The sequence below is a fragment of the Rhyacophila brunnea genome, unplaced genomic scaffold (assembly GCF_057557595.1).
Source record: "Rhyacophila brunnea isolate RB1 unplaced genomic scaffold, BYU_Rbru_1.0 scaffold_7, whole genome shotgun sequence".
NCBI lineage: Eukaryota > Metazoa > Arthropoda > Insecta > Trichoptera > Rhyacophilidae > Rhyacophila > Rhyacophila brunnea.
In genome coordinates this window covers 37,241,770-37,260,621 of record NW_028233339.1, presented here as the reverse complement: position 1 = coordinate 37,260,621, position 18,852 = coordinate 37,241,770, and the positions used below count along the sequence as shown (strand labels likewise).

Genomic DNA, 18,852 nt, shown 5'->3' with positions numbered 1-18,852 from the left:
TTCAACGCAGTATCGACTTTCCATTTATGTATTATTATCATCATTATTCTGAGTCAACAATACAATCATACTTGCCTTTGTAGGGTGCGGCTGCGGCATACTCAAGTTGAGTGAACTGTATTTAATCCGTTCAAGTAATACGTTATGCCTTTCGTTTCTGGCGAAATCTGAAACATTTATATTATATCCACATATTTCCATTATCTACTTAACTGCTGTCCTTTCAGTGGGTACCTATTTACCAAAGTTCAACTTTCACTTGTTAATACGATACAACAGCTGATAGGTAACTCACAGCAATGTCGTTATTATTATCCATTAATGTTACATTTGAAATTATGTGTCGGAAACCGTAATAACATAATATAGTTACCTCAATTATTATTGCATTAGATAATGGATATACCTATCTTCCTACTTAGTTATTTCATACATTGGTACCTATTTAAGAATTTAACGATTTTAATAAGGTTTAACTAATAATACTTAAGCAGATGAGGCAGGCGGTCACTTCGTTAGAAAGTTTATACCTGGGCGGACTCAGTATAGTGTAAAAAAACTTCGTATTGACATTAATGTATTTAACACTCAATGGCGATTTTATTGTTTCTACCCATAGGCAAAATTTTTGCAATGAGGCCTTTAAACCTGTCAGCGCCTCGGGGCTCCGCGTATCTAAAACCGCCACTGATAATATAAGGGTTATTTTGAACATTGAAATATAAATCATTCTAACGATATATTATTATCGATAACTTGTAATTGGATAGTAGATAAAAATCATCATTTTAGAGACAATGAAGCCTGCAATTTGCAAGGGTCTTCTGCGCTTTTCCAATTTTAAAAACATTATTTTGATGTCGATGACAGACGAACAAAATAAATGAACATAGCATTGCTGTCATTCGCATTACGCATTGAAAAAATAGTTAGGTATTGATTGAATTATTATACGTGCACATAATATTATAATTTTGTGGTGGGTCCCAAAAAATAATCTGGGATATTTTGAAAACTTTGAGAAAGATTTATTGGATTGTTTTAAAAGACACTTCGGCGATTTAAATGGCTCCATTCATCATGAAATGTGGAAATACCAAATAATTTTACATACGCAAGACATTTTCCTTAGTAGGTGGTAAAAAATGATAATGCGATTGAGTTCAACTTTTTAAGGGGACTTCATGTTATCTTTCTGCTATTTTACGTGGAGCACGTTGATAAAATATACGTTGCCAGCATACAGTTCCTAATAATTTAGATATTTTTTCGTACATTCTTAAATGGGTTTTCCGATGAATTCTTTTACACGTCGGGTTTTCAACTGTGTTAAGTAGGTACATACCCCTTGTAATCAATAGAATAGATAGGGTGTGAATATAGATATCATGTAGGTATGCTTATTGCATTATGTGCGTCGAATTTTCAAATTTTCTGAACTGTCAATCGAAAATTTTCCAATCAGATTAGGCGAGACCTTTATTGGCAAATTTACCAATCGAATGCCTATCAGAATCACACGTTTGAGTTTTTTTTTCTCTGCGCAGTTTATTTTGAGTAGATACGTATCAATTTATTACTTTTTCGTTTTTCAACATTTCAAAAAAAGGACAAAAATGTGTGTTTTCAAATAAACATAAATCGAAAAGACGCCGCGCTAAAATAAAACACTGTCCTCTGAATCTAAAAAATAGTTTGTCATTTATACACCTGCAATCGACTCAAACTGGAAAGTTAATTGTTGTACCTATTGTTTATTTCATATGTGTCTTGTAACAAATCTTTAATATGCACTAGCTGAATTTCGTTGTATTGTTACAACTATGATTTATGAGTTTATGACATAACAGTGCTGTAATCAATAATCATATCCCATTGAGCAAGAATCTAATGAGATTCTCTATGGCCTTAAGCACTTTTTAATGTTTCTCAAAACCTTCCGCTGTGCGAATACAGTTTTGAAACATTGCTAGTATCTCTTCGCCTATCTGCGTTTGATTGTCACTAAACGTGTGAAAATTTAAAACAATGTTTATTCTTTTATAACAAACCTAAAGCTTATTTGAACAATTTAGAAGAAAATCACAGCCACGACCTCTTGACGCAAGGGCATTCATTCATTAAACAGTAATAATTTATTATAATCATTGCAAGTTTTCATTCGGCAATTTACAATACAGGAAATTTAATTAACAAGATATTTAGGTGAAGTTTTAATTCATTAATACACCACACCGTTCGGTATATTATTTGGATCGCTAAACTAAACTTCCTGACAAACTACACCGGTAAACAAATATATTTAAATTTAAAGTGGATGTACGGTGTTTTTGTAATACATTGAATTGAAGGCGAGTTTTGAATATAGAATTTGATTGTGGACTACATGACGTACCAATCGTTAGACCATAATATTATAATATTATGTAGGTACCCCTGAGAAACAGTGTATCCTAATATGTCGCTTTCGCCAAACCGTTTCGAGAAACAGATTTGACTTTCGATATGGATATTATTATTCAAACGGTGAAAATTGACTCCGAGAGATTTGATGCTTTATTTAAAAAATCGTGATTTAACTAATGTTTTGCAGGATCGTACATATTATGACCAGCTTGTGATTTATGGACTTTTTTCATTTTCGGAGATTTGAGAATTCTCAATATCCAGAATATTTGTTTTCTCAAGATTCTTGAGAAATCCACATCATTACGAAATTACCTCTTGCCGATTTTTTTTTAATTTTCGGATCTTTTGGTAAAAAACTATTTTACTGACTCATTTTAAAAATTCCTTTCGAGGCCTTTTTTACCAATAAATCAAATATTCTTGAGAAAATATATTTTTTTAAATTGTGAAACAGTTGGCAGCAGGACTTAACCAAATGACAATTTCTCGATTTCTCTAGAATCTCATTGATAGTTTCTCAAGAAATGAAAGTTCTCCAAAATTAAAAAAAGGTTAGCATTTTTAAAACACAATGTGAAAATATTATATTAGGTACCTACCTAATTTAATTTATAAAAAAAACAATGTATTATAATTATAATGATAGGTACCTACATAAGTAGAAGTATGACGTAATTACCCACCTATCTACACTCAATAAGTGTTTAAGCAAAGTCGTCATAAACTCACCTCACGCAAGTGGAATAAACATATCTATATTCGATGCAATTTGGTTGACCACAGTTATTGCCCCTTCCCCCCACCCCCACAATTATCATTACTAATATGTGGATTTATTTTACATGGTCCATACTTATTATTCGACCTTTTTTTGAATGCCGTGTTTGCCAAACACGATTATTTTATTATATTGTTGGTAGATAACACGAATCACTAAAAAAATATTCTGACTTGATAGATATAGTTGGGTGATAAAATGATTTTTCCCGACAGTCATTTTGGTCGGGAAAACTAAGCAGTCTCGGAAAACCGCGACTTCCGGCAACCCTGCGCCATGTGTATTTTTCCAATGGATTCTATTTTGCCACACTCGTATTACATAGGAACAACGTAATGGCGCTGTGATAATTTTCTATGCTAACATATTATTACATCACGGTATTATTATAATCAAATCGCCTACACTATGAATGTATAAAATTTTGTGAATATTTAAATATTTGAATAATAATCTATCTGTGGGAAACCTCTTTAAGGGGGAACATGCTCGTCGTAGGTCAAAATTTAGTTTTTATTGTATTTTCAAACCATGATCCTGGACACTCCTTAAACGTTGTAGATAATCTATTCATATAATTTTGAAGCCTTATTATCCCTCATATTTATTTGAAACATTTGATGACTGCATAAAGTATTTTTGTTACATAAAATAGTATTCTTTTAAACCTCTCGCTCTAATGTTTTAGAATATAGTCATATTTCGGTACATAACTGTGCAGTGGTGTTAAGATTTTTTACATTTATTAATTTTTAAACGCATTTATAAAACCATTAGTATAATTTATGACGAGATAATTTTTGTAAAATATTCACGATAAAAAATTATATTGATAATCTCTGTGATCCCAAATTTGACAAGAATTAGGCATTTTATTATTCAAAAATCGGCAAGATTAACACATTTGAAGACAATTCTAAAGATATTCATTATAAGCTGTCTTTGACCATTCGAGTGTGATAAACATCTTACGAATAATGATTGCTTTATAATAATTATTGACCTAAGAATAAGGTAGTGTTTTTTTGAAATACGCCATTTCTTTTGGCATTCCCCAGTGGTTAAGCTACAATATATGGCCGTAGCCATAAATTGACAAACTATAATTGAAGTAGGGAGTAAAATGATATTGACGCGCGTGTTTGAACATGTACCTAACCGATTTTTTTTTAACGGTACATGTTCAAACACGCACGTCAATATCATTTTACTCCCTACTTCAATTATAGTTTGTCAATTTATGGCTACGGTCGTATGTTGTAGCTTAACCACTGGGGAATGACAAAAAAAATGGCGTATTTCAAAAAAACACTACCTTATTCTTAGGTCAATAATTATTATAAAGCAATCATTATTCGTAAGATGTGTATCACACTTGAATGGTCAAAGACATAGCTTATAATGAGTATATTTAGAATTATCTTCAAATGTGTTAATCTTGCCGATTTTTGAATAATAAAATGCCTAATTCTTGTCAAATTTGGGATCACAGAGATTATCAGTATAATTTTTTATCGTGAATATTTTACAAAAATTATCTCGTCATAAATTATACTAATGGTTTTATAAATGCGTATAAAAATTAATAAATATAAAAAATCTTAACACCACTGCACAGTTATGTACCGAAATATGACTATATTCTAAAACATTAGAGCGAGAGGTTTAAAAGAATACTATTTTATGTAACAAAAATACTTTATGCAGTCATCAAATGTTTTAAATAACTATAAAGGATAATAAGGCTTCAAAATTATATAAATAGATTATCTACAACGTTTAAGGAGTGTCCAGGATCATGGTTTGAAAATACAATAAAAACTCAATTTTGACCTACGACGAGCATGTGGGCCGTTAAGTAGTCCGGTCAGTGACGGTTATCCATGAAGCATAATATTATGAGACGGTCGCTTCATATAAATAAATTACCGAAATGCGTAGGTAGGTATTTCTCACAGTCTAGAGTTTAAAAAGCATTTTTTATAGATTTTTTTTAAAATCCTGGAAACAAAACTATTATTATAATAATTCGTCAGCTGAATGCAGAACTATTCTAACATACTTACTTATATTTGAATTGTTTGAGGAGAGAGTTTTTTGAAACAACTTATTGAAATAATTATTTATTATTTTTATGAATATAATTAAGCATCATATTTTAGTAGAATTATTGATGAAAAAAATGGTGCATACACTTGTCTATATAAACAATATATAACTCAAGTAGGCAAGCCTCCTCATATTGATATATTCCATTTACGTGAGGGCGAATTTAGGTGGACGTTGTTTTATAAGTTTTTAAGATAAAGTCTATCAACCCAGTTCACTCTATGTACTTTTATTTTTATTATTTACTCATATTACCCTCTATATTTAACAGTTACTTTATGTCATATCGTGAACGCTTTGAATTTATAATTTGTCATGTTCATTATACTTACTTAATTAAGTAAAATACATTTGAATTTGACACTAATACCGTAAATCGCCCCTGAGGAATGAGGTAACGCTAAAGGCAACTTCTCTGAAAGGTGTAAACTACATAATATAATACGATAATGAAACTGAAAATAAGACTATCAAGCCTAATGCTCATATTAAACTGCAAGCCCATTTCGCGGCGCAGATTATTTTTGTTGATGGATTGCATCTATCAAACTCCGCAAAACGTGGCAACACGATTTTAGATTCCCTCAATCAGTCAATTATTATTAATTGCACAGATATTACAATGCCATGATAAACCCTGAATATATCAGCCATTTCGAATAAGAAACATTATCACCAGTGACGTCCCTAGACAAAATGCCGCCCCTAGGCAGCGTCAAAATGCCGCCCCATTTTTTTATCATCCTTTAATTACTCCAATATCTAAGAAATGTGTTTTATGAAGCATGGCCCCCTCATCCTGAAGCGGGCCCCATGTTAGGATCTTTGCCCCCCCTACCTATCGCTAAGGATAAAAGCAGTGTGACGCTCTAAAGTAATGTTTTCCAAATGATGTACGCGTTAAAATTGATGTGTATATTTAGTGTTTTTTTGTATATTTTAATACATACACTTGAATTGTGGAGTTTTTGAGTATCGCTACACAATTATAAATTGTATTGTGTAACCACATAATTTTAAATAATATCATTATTGAAGGAAAAAAGCGCCGCAGGCGAATTTTTTGCTATTAGAGCAAATTTGTGATAAGTGTTTATCTCACTTATCGAGCCCGAGCCCCAGGTTAGAGCCCTGTCAGCCCCCCCCTTGTGGGGGCCATGGTTTGGATACATTACTAATAAAATATGCACCTACCACTAAGCTAAAACATACAAAATTAAATTTAGATATCAATAAATAAATAAGCGAATAACCAGAGTCTGAGATGCCATTTGGTTGATATGTCTGACACATTTGGTTTGTATCATTTAGTAATACCTACGCAGATGTATTATTTTCACACCATTTTTATTGTACCCTACAACATGTAAACAAAATAATTTTCCTCATTATTTTTTTAATATAAACCTAAATTTAATCATAAATACACTATTAATTAATAGTCTCAACATTCAACCGTTGATGATTGAAATAAACTACAAATCCACACTATTATCAGCAAAAAATATGTTTACAAAAAAAAACGACTTAAAAGAAGGTATTGCACAGTATTGTATTCACAGCAAGATAAATATGATATAATCTAGGTAGATACCTACTAGTGTACATTTTTATTACAATTAGCTGGTAGTTAACGTCAATACCTATTATATGCACGAATACTAATTGATTATGTCAAATGTCAATAAGGATTAATAATCATTATGAATAGGTATCTATTTGCAATAGGTACATCCGGCAACTTTTAAATCTCGCGAATGACTGGCAAAAATATTTGGATAAATTAAAAAATACGGTATGTACCTACCTATAAATCTCTACCATAAATTCTCCTTGTTTCGTTACCAACGTTGATATAATATATAATATTATTTTCTTTTAATAACTATGGCGCGACATAATTATTGGCTTTTGCGCAGTATACCTACCACTGTTATGAAAGGAACTCTTTAATCTGAGTAAATGACATTATATTATTATGACTGATTTATTATTCGTTTGTGATGTTTTACATTTATAAAAATATTCATAATGTGTATAGGCGCCAAGTTTATTAGCATTTGTATACGAAACCGAGCAGTCAAAAATAAAATAAAAAAATCTCTAGCGGAGCGTAGTGACATCATACTAAAATCGCTGCGGGTACCGACTGGATAATAATAAAAAAAAGCATCCGGAACAAAACATCTCCAAAGCTCTGCTTATAATATAACTAAGTTTAGGTAGCTATTTCTATATAATACCAAATGATTCTCCTCAATTTGCCGCCCTTCGAGTATCTGCCGCCCCCAAGCGACGCTCAATCTGCCTACCCCCACGGGACGTCACTGATTATCACTTTGTACCGTAATTAAATCATTGATATTATAATATAATACAAAGTAGCTTATAACTACTTGTGAAAGGACATAACGTGACAATTATTTATCTAAAATACAAAAATACAACTTCACCATCATTTTTTAAAGAATATTTCAATGATCAAGTAGAAAGAATCGCATACGTCGTATATATTAGATATTATAATGTACAACATAATATTACTTCTGCTATGACTACCAATTATTCTACCACTCTAAAAATGCCGAGGATCCCAGTCTAGTCAGGTTCATGAAAATCTCAAATATAATCGCGCTCCGTCTTTGGAAAAGATATCTTTACCGTCTGAGTTAAATGAGCCATATAACAAAAATCGAACACACTTATTTTTTACTGAAAAATGTGTGTAAAATACTCTCGGAAAATTATCGAGCGTTCTAGTACGAAAAATTGTCCATTTCGAGCGCTTGTTTAGTTATTGTATAGTAAGTAGGACTTACCTACTTAATCATTTTTCTTGTGTATCAAATCTTATTGATATAGAATAATGACTTAGCAGGCATTTCTTTTTTTAATGACAAGTTAGTTATAGATACTCAGTTTTTATTACGTATATCAAATTAAATTTTCTCTTCTATTTGAGCTGTATTAATTATATGCAATTTATCATTGCTTCGCTGTTGTACTGATTTCAATGAAACATATAATTTTATCACCGCAGTCGTGGAGTTCAATGTATGTGTTAATTATTAACTTATTTATTTTTCATTGATTCGTGAGTAAATAACTAGCCAGTTTTTTTACATAACTCATCGCCATGATTAATACGTAATGTATACTTGGTATAGAACTGGTTGAAGTACCAAACATCGCACGAGGTCGCATCATTGATCAATAATATATTACATTTGTCTTACTTAACAAAACAATAATAATTACCTACATTTTTCAATATTAAAATATCTGTATCTAGGTATACAACATGTCAAAATTAAAATAATTCTGAAAGCTAATTCAATTAAAGAACGTCAAATTAAAATCGAATTCAAAATATGCAAACTTTAGCTTGATCTGTCGTGAAAATTCAAATTTGGAATTGGCAGGAAAGGTAATTTGGACAAACGTATTTTTCATAATATAATAATTATGTAGATGTCAGTTGGAGCCAAGTAGGAAAATGAAATCAAATAAACATATTTTGTTCTGACATATTATTATAATAAGTATAGCTTATAAATTATGAAAATAATTTGTTCAATTGTTGGTCAAAATAATTTTATCACACGCATGTCCAAAATAGTAGGTATAGCTGGTACATCTTGTGGCAGAATACATAGCGTGTATTTTAATACAATTTACTGATCACTTACACTCTGGAATGCGTTATACCAATATATTTTTTATTGAATTTATAAAACTTTAATTTTTTTAGAAAATGTAAATGTGTTTTACTTAAAATTCTTTTCTATTTATATCAAAGCGCGCCTCTTTGGTATTGAGTCACAGAAATGTCCCTGTGAAATCCAGAAGCTGTCGACAATCGCCATCTATTATTTTCAAAACTTGCTTCATTTTATTGTAGGTATTATAAAATGCACTAATAAACCACTACAAGCATTTTCTTTTTTACTACGATTTTTTTTACTATCACTACTCCGTGGAGTTATAATAATTTATTCTTGTAATGTCTGCAAGTAGGTACACCTATCTCATTTGCGTAACGAGGAAGAGGACCACCTCACCGTAAATTTACTGCTTCTTATCACAAATTTAATTCATACAAATTTTAATCGCTGTCAGAATGAGTGATATTTTGCAATAGAATATATTTACAACATGCATAACTATCATTTTCCCCATTCGCCATTATTATGCTTCTATTATATTGCTAGCAGAAAAAAACTTCCTTAGTATAAAGTCAGCGGATGGAACTTTTCGGTCGGTGGTTTTTGTTAATTACTATTTCGCCACTGGTAGCTTTATTCCGCCGTATTTTTTGTTTACCTCTCCTTGTAATCCGTTGCTTAAAGATATTATCCGTGAAATCATTCAAATCCATTCAAATATAAACAAAAAAACTTAATTCAATTGCAACTTACGGTAAAACAAAAACATAGTATTAATTATTTATCAGGCATGACTTCGATTAGGTAGGTACCTACAACGCGTTAGATTCTTTACTATTCTTATCTGTAGTTAAACTGCCACTGCTTGTTTAATCTTTTTCTTATATCTATAGACGTGAAATTTGGTACACGAGTGTTATTCTAGTCAAAGTCCATTTGAGAGCTAACAAGTATTCGAAAAAACATTTTTTTTACTGATACTGCTAACACTGAAGATCTGAAATCTTCACAAATCGATTACTCAGACAGAAATGTGGGATTTTGCATAAATTAGTATATTAATTTAATTTATTCTGAGCTATCGCTTCAATGAAAAAAAAATATTTTAACATAGAAACTATCTCAATAGGTACTAAAAGTATAGAAAACAACAGGAGGACATTGTACATATAGCAGTACAATGCCCTAAATATGAACGACTACAGTACAGCTGCGAATTGCGAATATCTTTGAAATTGTAAAGTTCTTGAACATAATTGGAGTGAGGGCCTGGTCGTCGGATCCTCTTCTAGGTGAGAAGAGGCGGTATGACAGTCGTAGTCAAAGCCTCTGTGCAATCATAAAAAATAACAATACATTCCACAAGTGAAATATTTTATTTTTTCGATATTTATTAATAACAGTGTATCCACCAAAATACATAATTAAATCGAATGTTATAAGAATACGTGGATGTATTAACACAAACCAACGTTTCACATGCCCAGTGCAAGATTTCTTGAAGTATTTTTGCCTACGTTGACTGTTGAATGTTAAAAAAATAATGGCAGAAATATATTATACATAGATAGCTGTTTACTTATTTTTATTGTAGTTTTTTTGGGAGTTATTTGCATTATATACAATGATAACTAACTGGTTATTATGTCATTGGTGCATATGCAAAGTCGCGGTCCCTGGTCGTGAATTTCCCTCTGTCATCGTTACGTATTACGATGTATCCTGCTACGCCAGCTCTGCAGCACGTAGATCGCTTCCATAATATAATCATTGCAGAACGAGGAATAGTCAGCCACGACGATTTACTCTCCGGGTTAGACCAAGAGTCGAGTTTCGTATGTAGGTAGGCAGGTATCTAATCTCGGGCGGTATATCCGGAAGACATGTCCGTCTCCTTAATATACGGAACCGGTTGACTATTTTTTTTATTGAGGGGAGTAGCTTTGTAACCAATTAATTAGACACGCGTTATTTCGTTTTTAATCCAATTATCTACGCCAGGCTGCCCACAATCTATGCAACAATATATATATATCTACCATCAGATTATAAGTAATGCAATAAGTGAACGTGTGCATGTACCTACTGATGAATACAGCCATTTTTTGTGATGTTATCATTATTTTTGATCAATCGCATTTATATTACTGACTGATATTTGGTTTAGCCAGGTGAGGTTTTTTTTGTCATCAATCTCTATCACAAGTATAAAACCTACTTACTGGTCTAAAAAAACAGGTTGTACTATTTTTAAAAATAAGTAAGTATTAAAATAACAATCTTTTATGATTTATTAGTATCTACTACCTACCTAAATAATTGAAAGAATTAAATATAGTTTCTAAAAGAGGTTGGCTTTACCGGTGTTTAATGTGTTTTTTTACGTATTATTCTGTGCAATATTGCGTATGACTTCACTTTCTTAATAAAGTTTGTTTTTTTTAAATAGGTATATAAGTGGTGTAGTGAAGCCGGGGCGGTGCTTCGGCACTTCTCCGGACAGTTTTAATCAACATTATGTTACATCTAATTATTTTGGCTCTCGTGAATGATGAAATTATATCGCCGCTATTGTTAACTAAGTTTTTAAGTCAGTTGAGTTCATAGCTGATTATGAGTAAAATCGTTAAGAGTTACAAACTTTCAATACGTATCTATCTGTAAACATATTAAAGCAGGTGCTTTATACCCCGTTTACACGTACATGGATTTACTGCTGACAGCACGTATTATCGCAGTCATATCAAGAAAATGCACGTGTAAACATATATTATCACGCAAGTTGCATGCATGAATCAAGAAAGTTCGGAAGCTTCAGAATTTTCACGTTTTTAACGACAGTTGGGATTGTTCGACAATGGCGAACCTGCCGGTAAAAAAATTAACTGCACCGCGCAGACTCATTTTGAGGTTAATCGATTTTTACCACCTGTCAAATAGTATTATAAAATGACAACATCTCGTCTCGCTTACTCTTGAAGAATGAGATTGGCGAGACAGTCAGCACTTTTACGTGTAAACAGAGTTATTATCGCGATAGTTTAAAATACACATTATTGCTGTTAGTAATCTATGCACGTGTACAGATGCGATTAGAAAAGTTTGGTGGGAATTAGGATGTTTGAAAACTGAGAGCACACCATGCTAAATTGTTTGTATTGACTATTATTTGTCGCAAAATTTGATAGGTGCCTATGGGACTTACATTAACTGTCAGATATTGAATAATATTTTCTTCTCAGTTGAATTACTAATAGACAAACTATTTCAAAGAAGATAATTTCAAGCGGTGAAATTCGAATCGCGAATGCAATTATTTTATGTTTCCGCGCCATATCTAGGCTACACTATAATATTTTTATAATATGGATATCAAACGTTGTCATACTGACAGTCGGGAAAGTTTGCTGACACATCACATGTCAAATTTAATTAAAAGGGTACACTGGGGTATTATATTTTATTTTCTTCAGTCTATTCTGGCTAGACGTTACGACATAATTTTTAATTTTTATACTAGTAGGTACATATATACATAATGAATGAATACAAATATATTTGAATATCAATACACGATATTTTATTAAATTATAATTACGGAATGCTAATAGGCTTTAGTTGGTATCGTTTAACTGCCAACATATCGGTGGCGAAGGGTGGAGGTAGGTTGTTAAGATCCAAAATAAATAGTGCACACTAAACTTTATCAATCATACAAATTGCAGATGGTGCTGGTTAGTTTTTAAAATTTTATTAAACCCTGCTTAACCAAACCATAATAATTTACGTATGCTATGGGCGATCTGCCAAAATAGTGCACACTTTTTCAGTCATTCTTATTTGTTTTATTACAGACGATGTTGGTTAGTTGGTTTTTTTAATTCATTAACCCCTGCCTAACCAAACACACCATAATATATGTAAAATATCCTTATATATATAAAATATCTAAAATGATGTATGCTTTAATGGCATAATTTTAAATATTTTATAGATTCATGAATATTTTTTTTTACTATTTATTATGGCTTGGTTTACGAGGGGCTTAATTGAATTTTAAAAACTAACCAATACTATCTGTAATCTGAAGCCTTGGTTCAATGAAAATAAATACATACTATGTATTATAACTGACAAAGTTTAGTGTGAACTATTTATATCGAATCTTAACAGCCTACCTCCACACTTCGCCAATGCAACATACCTCTATAAACTTAAGCCTCGATGACATTAAGCGAGTTTATTAGCTACTAGCTGGTAAATTCACAGTCTGCTAGTAAACTCACCCAGTGTAATCCATGTTCACTAACTAGCAAATTGTAAACAATCTACGAGAAAAGTTGAAATCTAGGCTGCTTTACTCGCTACTCGCTGGCGTGTGGGCTTATTAGCTAGTAAACTAGCCGTGTGTCATCATAGTTGCTAGTGAAGTACCTGCGAGTATCTCGTTAAAGTTAAGCAAATTAAAGAAACAACACGCGGTTTCAACTCGCTAGCTAGTTGGCTACTGAGCAACTGAGCGAGTGGAAAGTTTTGTGTGTCATCATCACTATCGCACTAGCTGACTCGCCCATTTTTAAACTCGCCAGCTAGTGGTATGTATGGTAAACTCGGTCAATGTCGTCAAGGCTTTACACACGGACTGCAAGCAGCCACAAATAAATGCTGTAACCTGCGGCGCAATATATTCAACCGCAGACAACCGCAATTCTATGGTCGTTTGTGATCCGCGGATATTATAATATGTGTATTATGTAATGCTAATGTTTATGTCAATCTTTTCATTCATATAGCCAGCGATAAGTTGTTGCAATTAGATTAGTTTAAAATGCGCCATGAACGCGGGATGTATTCGACAGAGCAGCGCGCACTCTCATTCGTCTGCGGGAGAGTCCACCTCGAGGAGACGACGGCAGCAATGCGGAGACCAAGGTTCGCACCAAAAACGGAGCGCAAAATATATACCTACCGATATACAAACACCGTATTTAGTTATTTACCTGTAGTCAGTACAGGCAAGGGCGTGCCCAGCGTGTGGGACAGCAAGCAATAATAATATAATAACTACGTGGAAAATATTATTAAATAATATTATGAAATATGAATACTCTCCACCGAAGTTACTTGATGGAATTTGAATTTAAATCCTAAGTTTTGTACTATTCCATTTGAGTCGTTTTTTGCGACCTGGATTTCGCCTTTCGACATCTTCAGGCGCAGTGTATACGTATACTCATACTATTATTATAATATGCTTATCGAGTATAGGTTTTTACTAGTTAGGTAACACTTCAACTATTCATAATTTGTTTGTTATATTTTTTATTGTGACGCTTGACTTGATAGGTAGGTAATGGAGTTTTTACCTACTGTATTGTATTGATTTATTAAATAAGTAAGAGTTAAGAGTGTTCGTTGTCATTGTAGTATACACTGCGCCTGAAGATGCCGAAAGGCGAAACCCGGGTCGAAAAAACGACTCAAATGGAATCGTACAAAACTTAAATCCATTAGAATATTATAAAAATTGTTTGTTATACAAATCGAATCTCACTTAACATTATATGTGTAGAGAAAGTAATTGATGGCTATTAGATGCCTCATTTATCTTCAGAGCAGTGACACTTGATGAGATATCCGCCGGCGTCATGGCGGCCTTCAAACAACTTTCATAATAATAATTATTTTCGCCGTTGATGACCGATGGTACTGAAATTGATAATAATAATATTATTGTATACTTCTTGTTGCACTAATTTTAAATAAAGCAATCTGCAACATTCACAAAATGCAACGTTTGCAACACCAAACGAAAAGTTAATAACAATAAATTACCCCATCCGCACACGGCTGACTTTTTGTTCGTGACGTTGATTGATACGTTTGTAGTGTGGAGCGGATACTAAGTATCTATTTAATGATGACGTAATATTTGTAGATTGTATCCGGGATAAAAAGTTGAATGCACACTATGTACCAAATTTCAACCCACAGAAGCTTCTCATATCATACTAATTGATAGTATTAGCACAGGGTTTTTTAATTATACACAAATCATAATGTGTGCAACAGATTGCAACAGAATATTATGAGTTTCATAAAAAAATGATTAAAGGGTTTGGCAAAGTATACCTATTAACTAATGCTGTGACGTCAAAATCATAATAATATTGGAACGTATACATCTTTTAAGTTTTTGTCCAGCTGTTTCCAAACTCTTGGCACGCCACTGCTTGCAAACAAGACGACATTGACGGTATACCTACCGCCTTCCTTGTACAAGGTATCCGAGGCTACCTTTATCCTTACAACGTTTTGATGAAAAACCGGAACTATTTTTTTAGTATCAGCTCACAGCTGTTCAATTTGACCTTGAATCTGCACTAGATATTGAAAGATAAGAAGTACATACATTTCATGGAAATGGTTGTCTTGTTATTTGATTAGATTACTAAATTATATCAACACGTACAAAGTACCCAAACGTATATTAGGTATGTGATGTTAAACGTAATCATCTGTTTACTTATTTGATTGTTTTGATTGTTCATTTATTTATGATTACAGTTTGTTTTTCTTAAATTAATTTCCTTTGACTATTTTTTTGGCTAATTTTATGTAGATACATAATTCTAGCGTAACAATGATTAATTATGTAGTTAATTTTAAATTAAATTACATAATTATTAATTTATAAAAACTACTCAGCATAAAATTACTGCAATCTAATGAATATTAATTTAGTATTGTATGTATATTAGTTTCATTGCGTTTGGTTTAATTATTATAAAAAATAACATGATAAAAAATTGTTAATAATTAAATTATTGCCCTTGGCGGGATTAACATTAATTTTATTTGGTTTTTTACAATGGCATATTGATTTGACTATTTTCGCCTGCCGTAAATTTTCCATATTGAAGGTCCAATTTTAGTTAATTTAGTTTAGTTTTCAATACTTAACAGTCGGGTTAATACGGTGTGTGTGTATATCGGTTATTTTTTATCAATTGAAAGAACTATTTTAATATCATATACGTTACCAGTTTTATTCTATAGAATGGGTGATAATTGTATAACCACCCTGAACGATAGTGATAAAATCTGCGCATACGTCAATAAGTATAATATCTAATTATTAATGTGTATAAAAATATTGTATATAGTTTGTTTTAATAGTCAGGTGTGCACACAAGGGGATTGCTCCCACCACCTCTAAAATTTAACAAATATATTATCTAAAGATTAGAAATGAACAGTGAACCATAATGTATAATTTTATTATTATTATGGCACAACAGTGTACTTCAAATCCGTGTACGGCAGTGCTACTTTGGTAACCGAAAATCTTCTTTATTGTTTTAATACAGCATGCTCGGAGATTATATTATTTTAATTCGATTTACATACGTTTTTAAGGAGTTTAATGAGATTATAAAATCAGATATTTAAATATACACTATTAATTACCACCCAAAGCGAAATAGTAGCCGGAAAATTAAAAAAAAAAAAAAAACAACAGGGGTTAACTACAATCTCGGTCAGAATTTTTAATCCCGGAATCCCGATTTTTATGAATACGTAATGTTTGTAATATGAATACAGATGTTGGCTAATGAGAAAATCACATTTAGTGATTTGTTTTTAGTATGATTTATACAGTAATACGTTAAATGTTTTGTATACTTATTATAAATTAACCTTTTTAAAGGACAATCTTAAAGCTATATTGTCCCTATTTTTGTGACGAAATTTAATAATATCTACCATATTTTTTTAAATAACATAGTTCGTCGACTAGTAAAATATGAAAATAACATTTTCATTAACAATTGAAATAATTAATAATGTAGCCATGCGGAGAATTTGTTAGATGACAGTGTACAAATATTTTTTACTGATTTATTGATAAACTAGCTAATTTTATTTTACTTTCTTAATTTACAAAAACGGAATATTTGAGATGAAAATCGTAATACTTCTACTTATATGACACGACAGTCATAAAAAAATAATCAAGAAATCGACCGGGATTCCGGTAAGGCAAGCCCTAATATTATCATCGTTTTCCTTGTGATTAATCTTTAACGGTTTTTTAAAAATAATACATATTGAGTATACCTGTATGCGTGTCTTTTTATTATTTATGCTGCATAGTGCTTTTGAGTGGTAAAACTAGATATACGTGTTCTATAAACCTAGCAATAAACTTGATTAACACGGAACGCCAAGGTTAAAGTGCTGTCACAAACATGATGATTTTCAAGTTATTAATATAATCATGCCGTGCACGGAAATAATCTCTGATAATACCTGAGGTGTCGTCCATATATGACATCACGCCCTAAGAGGGAAGGGGTCTAATAATATTTATAATTGTGATGAATGGGTTAGGGAGGAGGGATTTATTTTTTTTGACCATAAGAGCATAAGGTCCACCGCTGTATTAACAGATTTTTTTTTACGAGAAATGGATATTAGCCACTTACTCAATCTATTAATTCGATACTCTGACTCCAACCAATACTCGTGTGTAGAGACCGGATTATTATTCAATTGCGTATTTAGCCCATTCTCACCGGTTATTGTATATTTTACCTAAACAGAGGTATTCCCGCGTAAACTTAGGGAAAAGTTTGAAAACATTTTGAACAATAACCCTGGCATTGAACATTTGTGTCAAATTGATAGTTTTATAATGGAACGGGTGAACTTTTGCCAGAAATAATCAGTGCTAACATTGCACCCAAATTCAAATAGATACTGCTCAGTTAGGGGTCTAGGACGATTTGGCGCCGGGACAACTGGACGCCACGCAATTCAAAATTAAATAGACGTTATGTACTTATAGGTACTTTTAAATTTAATATTATTATTTGTATTTAAATTATTATATTATGATTTAATAGTTGGCGAGAATTTAAATATGCACACTTAAATAATGGTTTAATCGCGCATATGTTTAAGTTCCAACGAAAAAAAAGCTTTTTTATTTTTATATAAAGCCTTAGGCATGGTAATTCTCAATCCGCAATAAAAAAAACATTATGTTAAGTGTAAAATTAATTAAAACTACTAAGTAGTAGATAGAAACTGATTAAAATTCATCGTCTACGTTCTGTTTACGTGTCTACGACAGAGCGGCGTCCAATTGTCCTGGCGTCCAGTTGTGCCATTCCCTCGGTTAGTTACCTCAATGGATGTGGAACGGTCCTTTTCCACTTATAAAAATATGTTGAGTGGTCGATGACACGATCTTACTACCGAACATTTGGAACAGTACCTGATTGTTAACGTTTAGAAGAGTAACAAAATGTTAAATAATTGCTAATTAATAATTATCGTCGATACTTACTAATAATTGTATGCTGAGGTTGAAATAAAAAAACTGAAAATTACAATTTTTTTATTATTTAATGTTGCATATTTTGACAGTTTTCATGCATATTTTAAGCTTTTTATGTTGCATATAATCCGGTCTCTACTCATGTGTATTTGACAGACCCAGGATTCGACCCTGGGACCCACGACATTATAGACTAAAGCGTTAGCTGCTTGGTCATCCTGGGCGTCTTGTACTGAAATAAATCAGTTTCAATAAATTGGGGGAAGAATTTTAAAAAATTACATAAAGATTCTATGAGCAAGTATGACGATGGGAACAAGGGGTCAAAATTTAGTTTACCGATAATTGTGTGACATCATTTATGGACGACCCCTAAGTGGACAGAGAATCATCACCGCCATTTTTTGTGTATGATCTAAAATAAAATTAACATCCGGACAACGCACGAAAGATTAATTAGAAAATTAGATACCGACAACTGTGTGTGCGCCTGAATAGAGTCATTTGACGTGAAATAAATCGGCAAATTTGTTATTATCGCGCAG

The 18,852-nt window shown here is 32.0% G+C and overlaps 1 protein-coding gene across 4 annotated transcripts in view; it reads left to right on the top strand.

The window, feature by feature from the left end:
- Positions 1 to 18,852, top strand: part of LOC147064810 (uncharacterized) — a 132,405-nt gene that overhangs the window by 91,273 nt on the left and 22,280 nt on the right. For 2 of the 4 annotated variants that reach the window (XM_085958060.1, XM_085958061.1), the window contains exon 2: positions 13,755 to 13,893. The exons of the other annotated variants lie outside the window; for them this stretch is intronic. In XM_085958060.1, coding sequence (XP_085814186.1) covers positions 13,797 to 13,893 — 97 coding nt within the window. In that variant the 5' untranslated portion in view covers positions 13,755 to 13,796. The remainder of the gene's footprint in view (positions 1 to 13,754; positions 13,894 to 18,852) is intronic. 4 annotated transcript variants of the gene reach the window in all.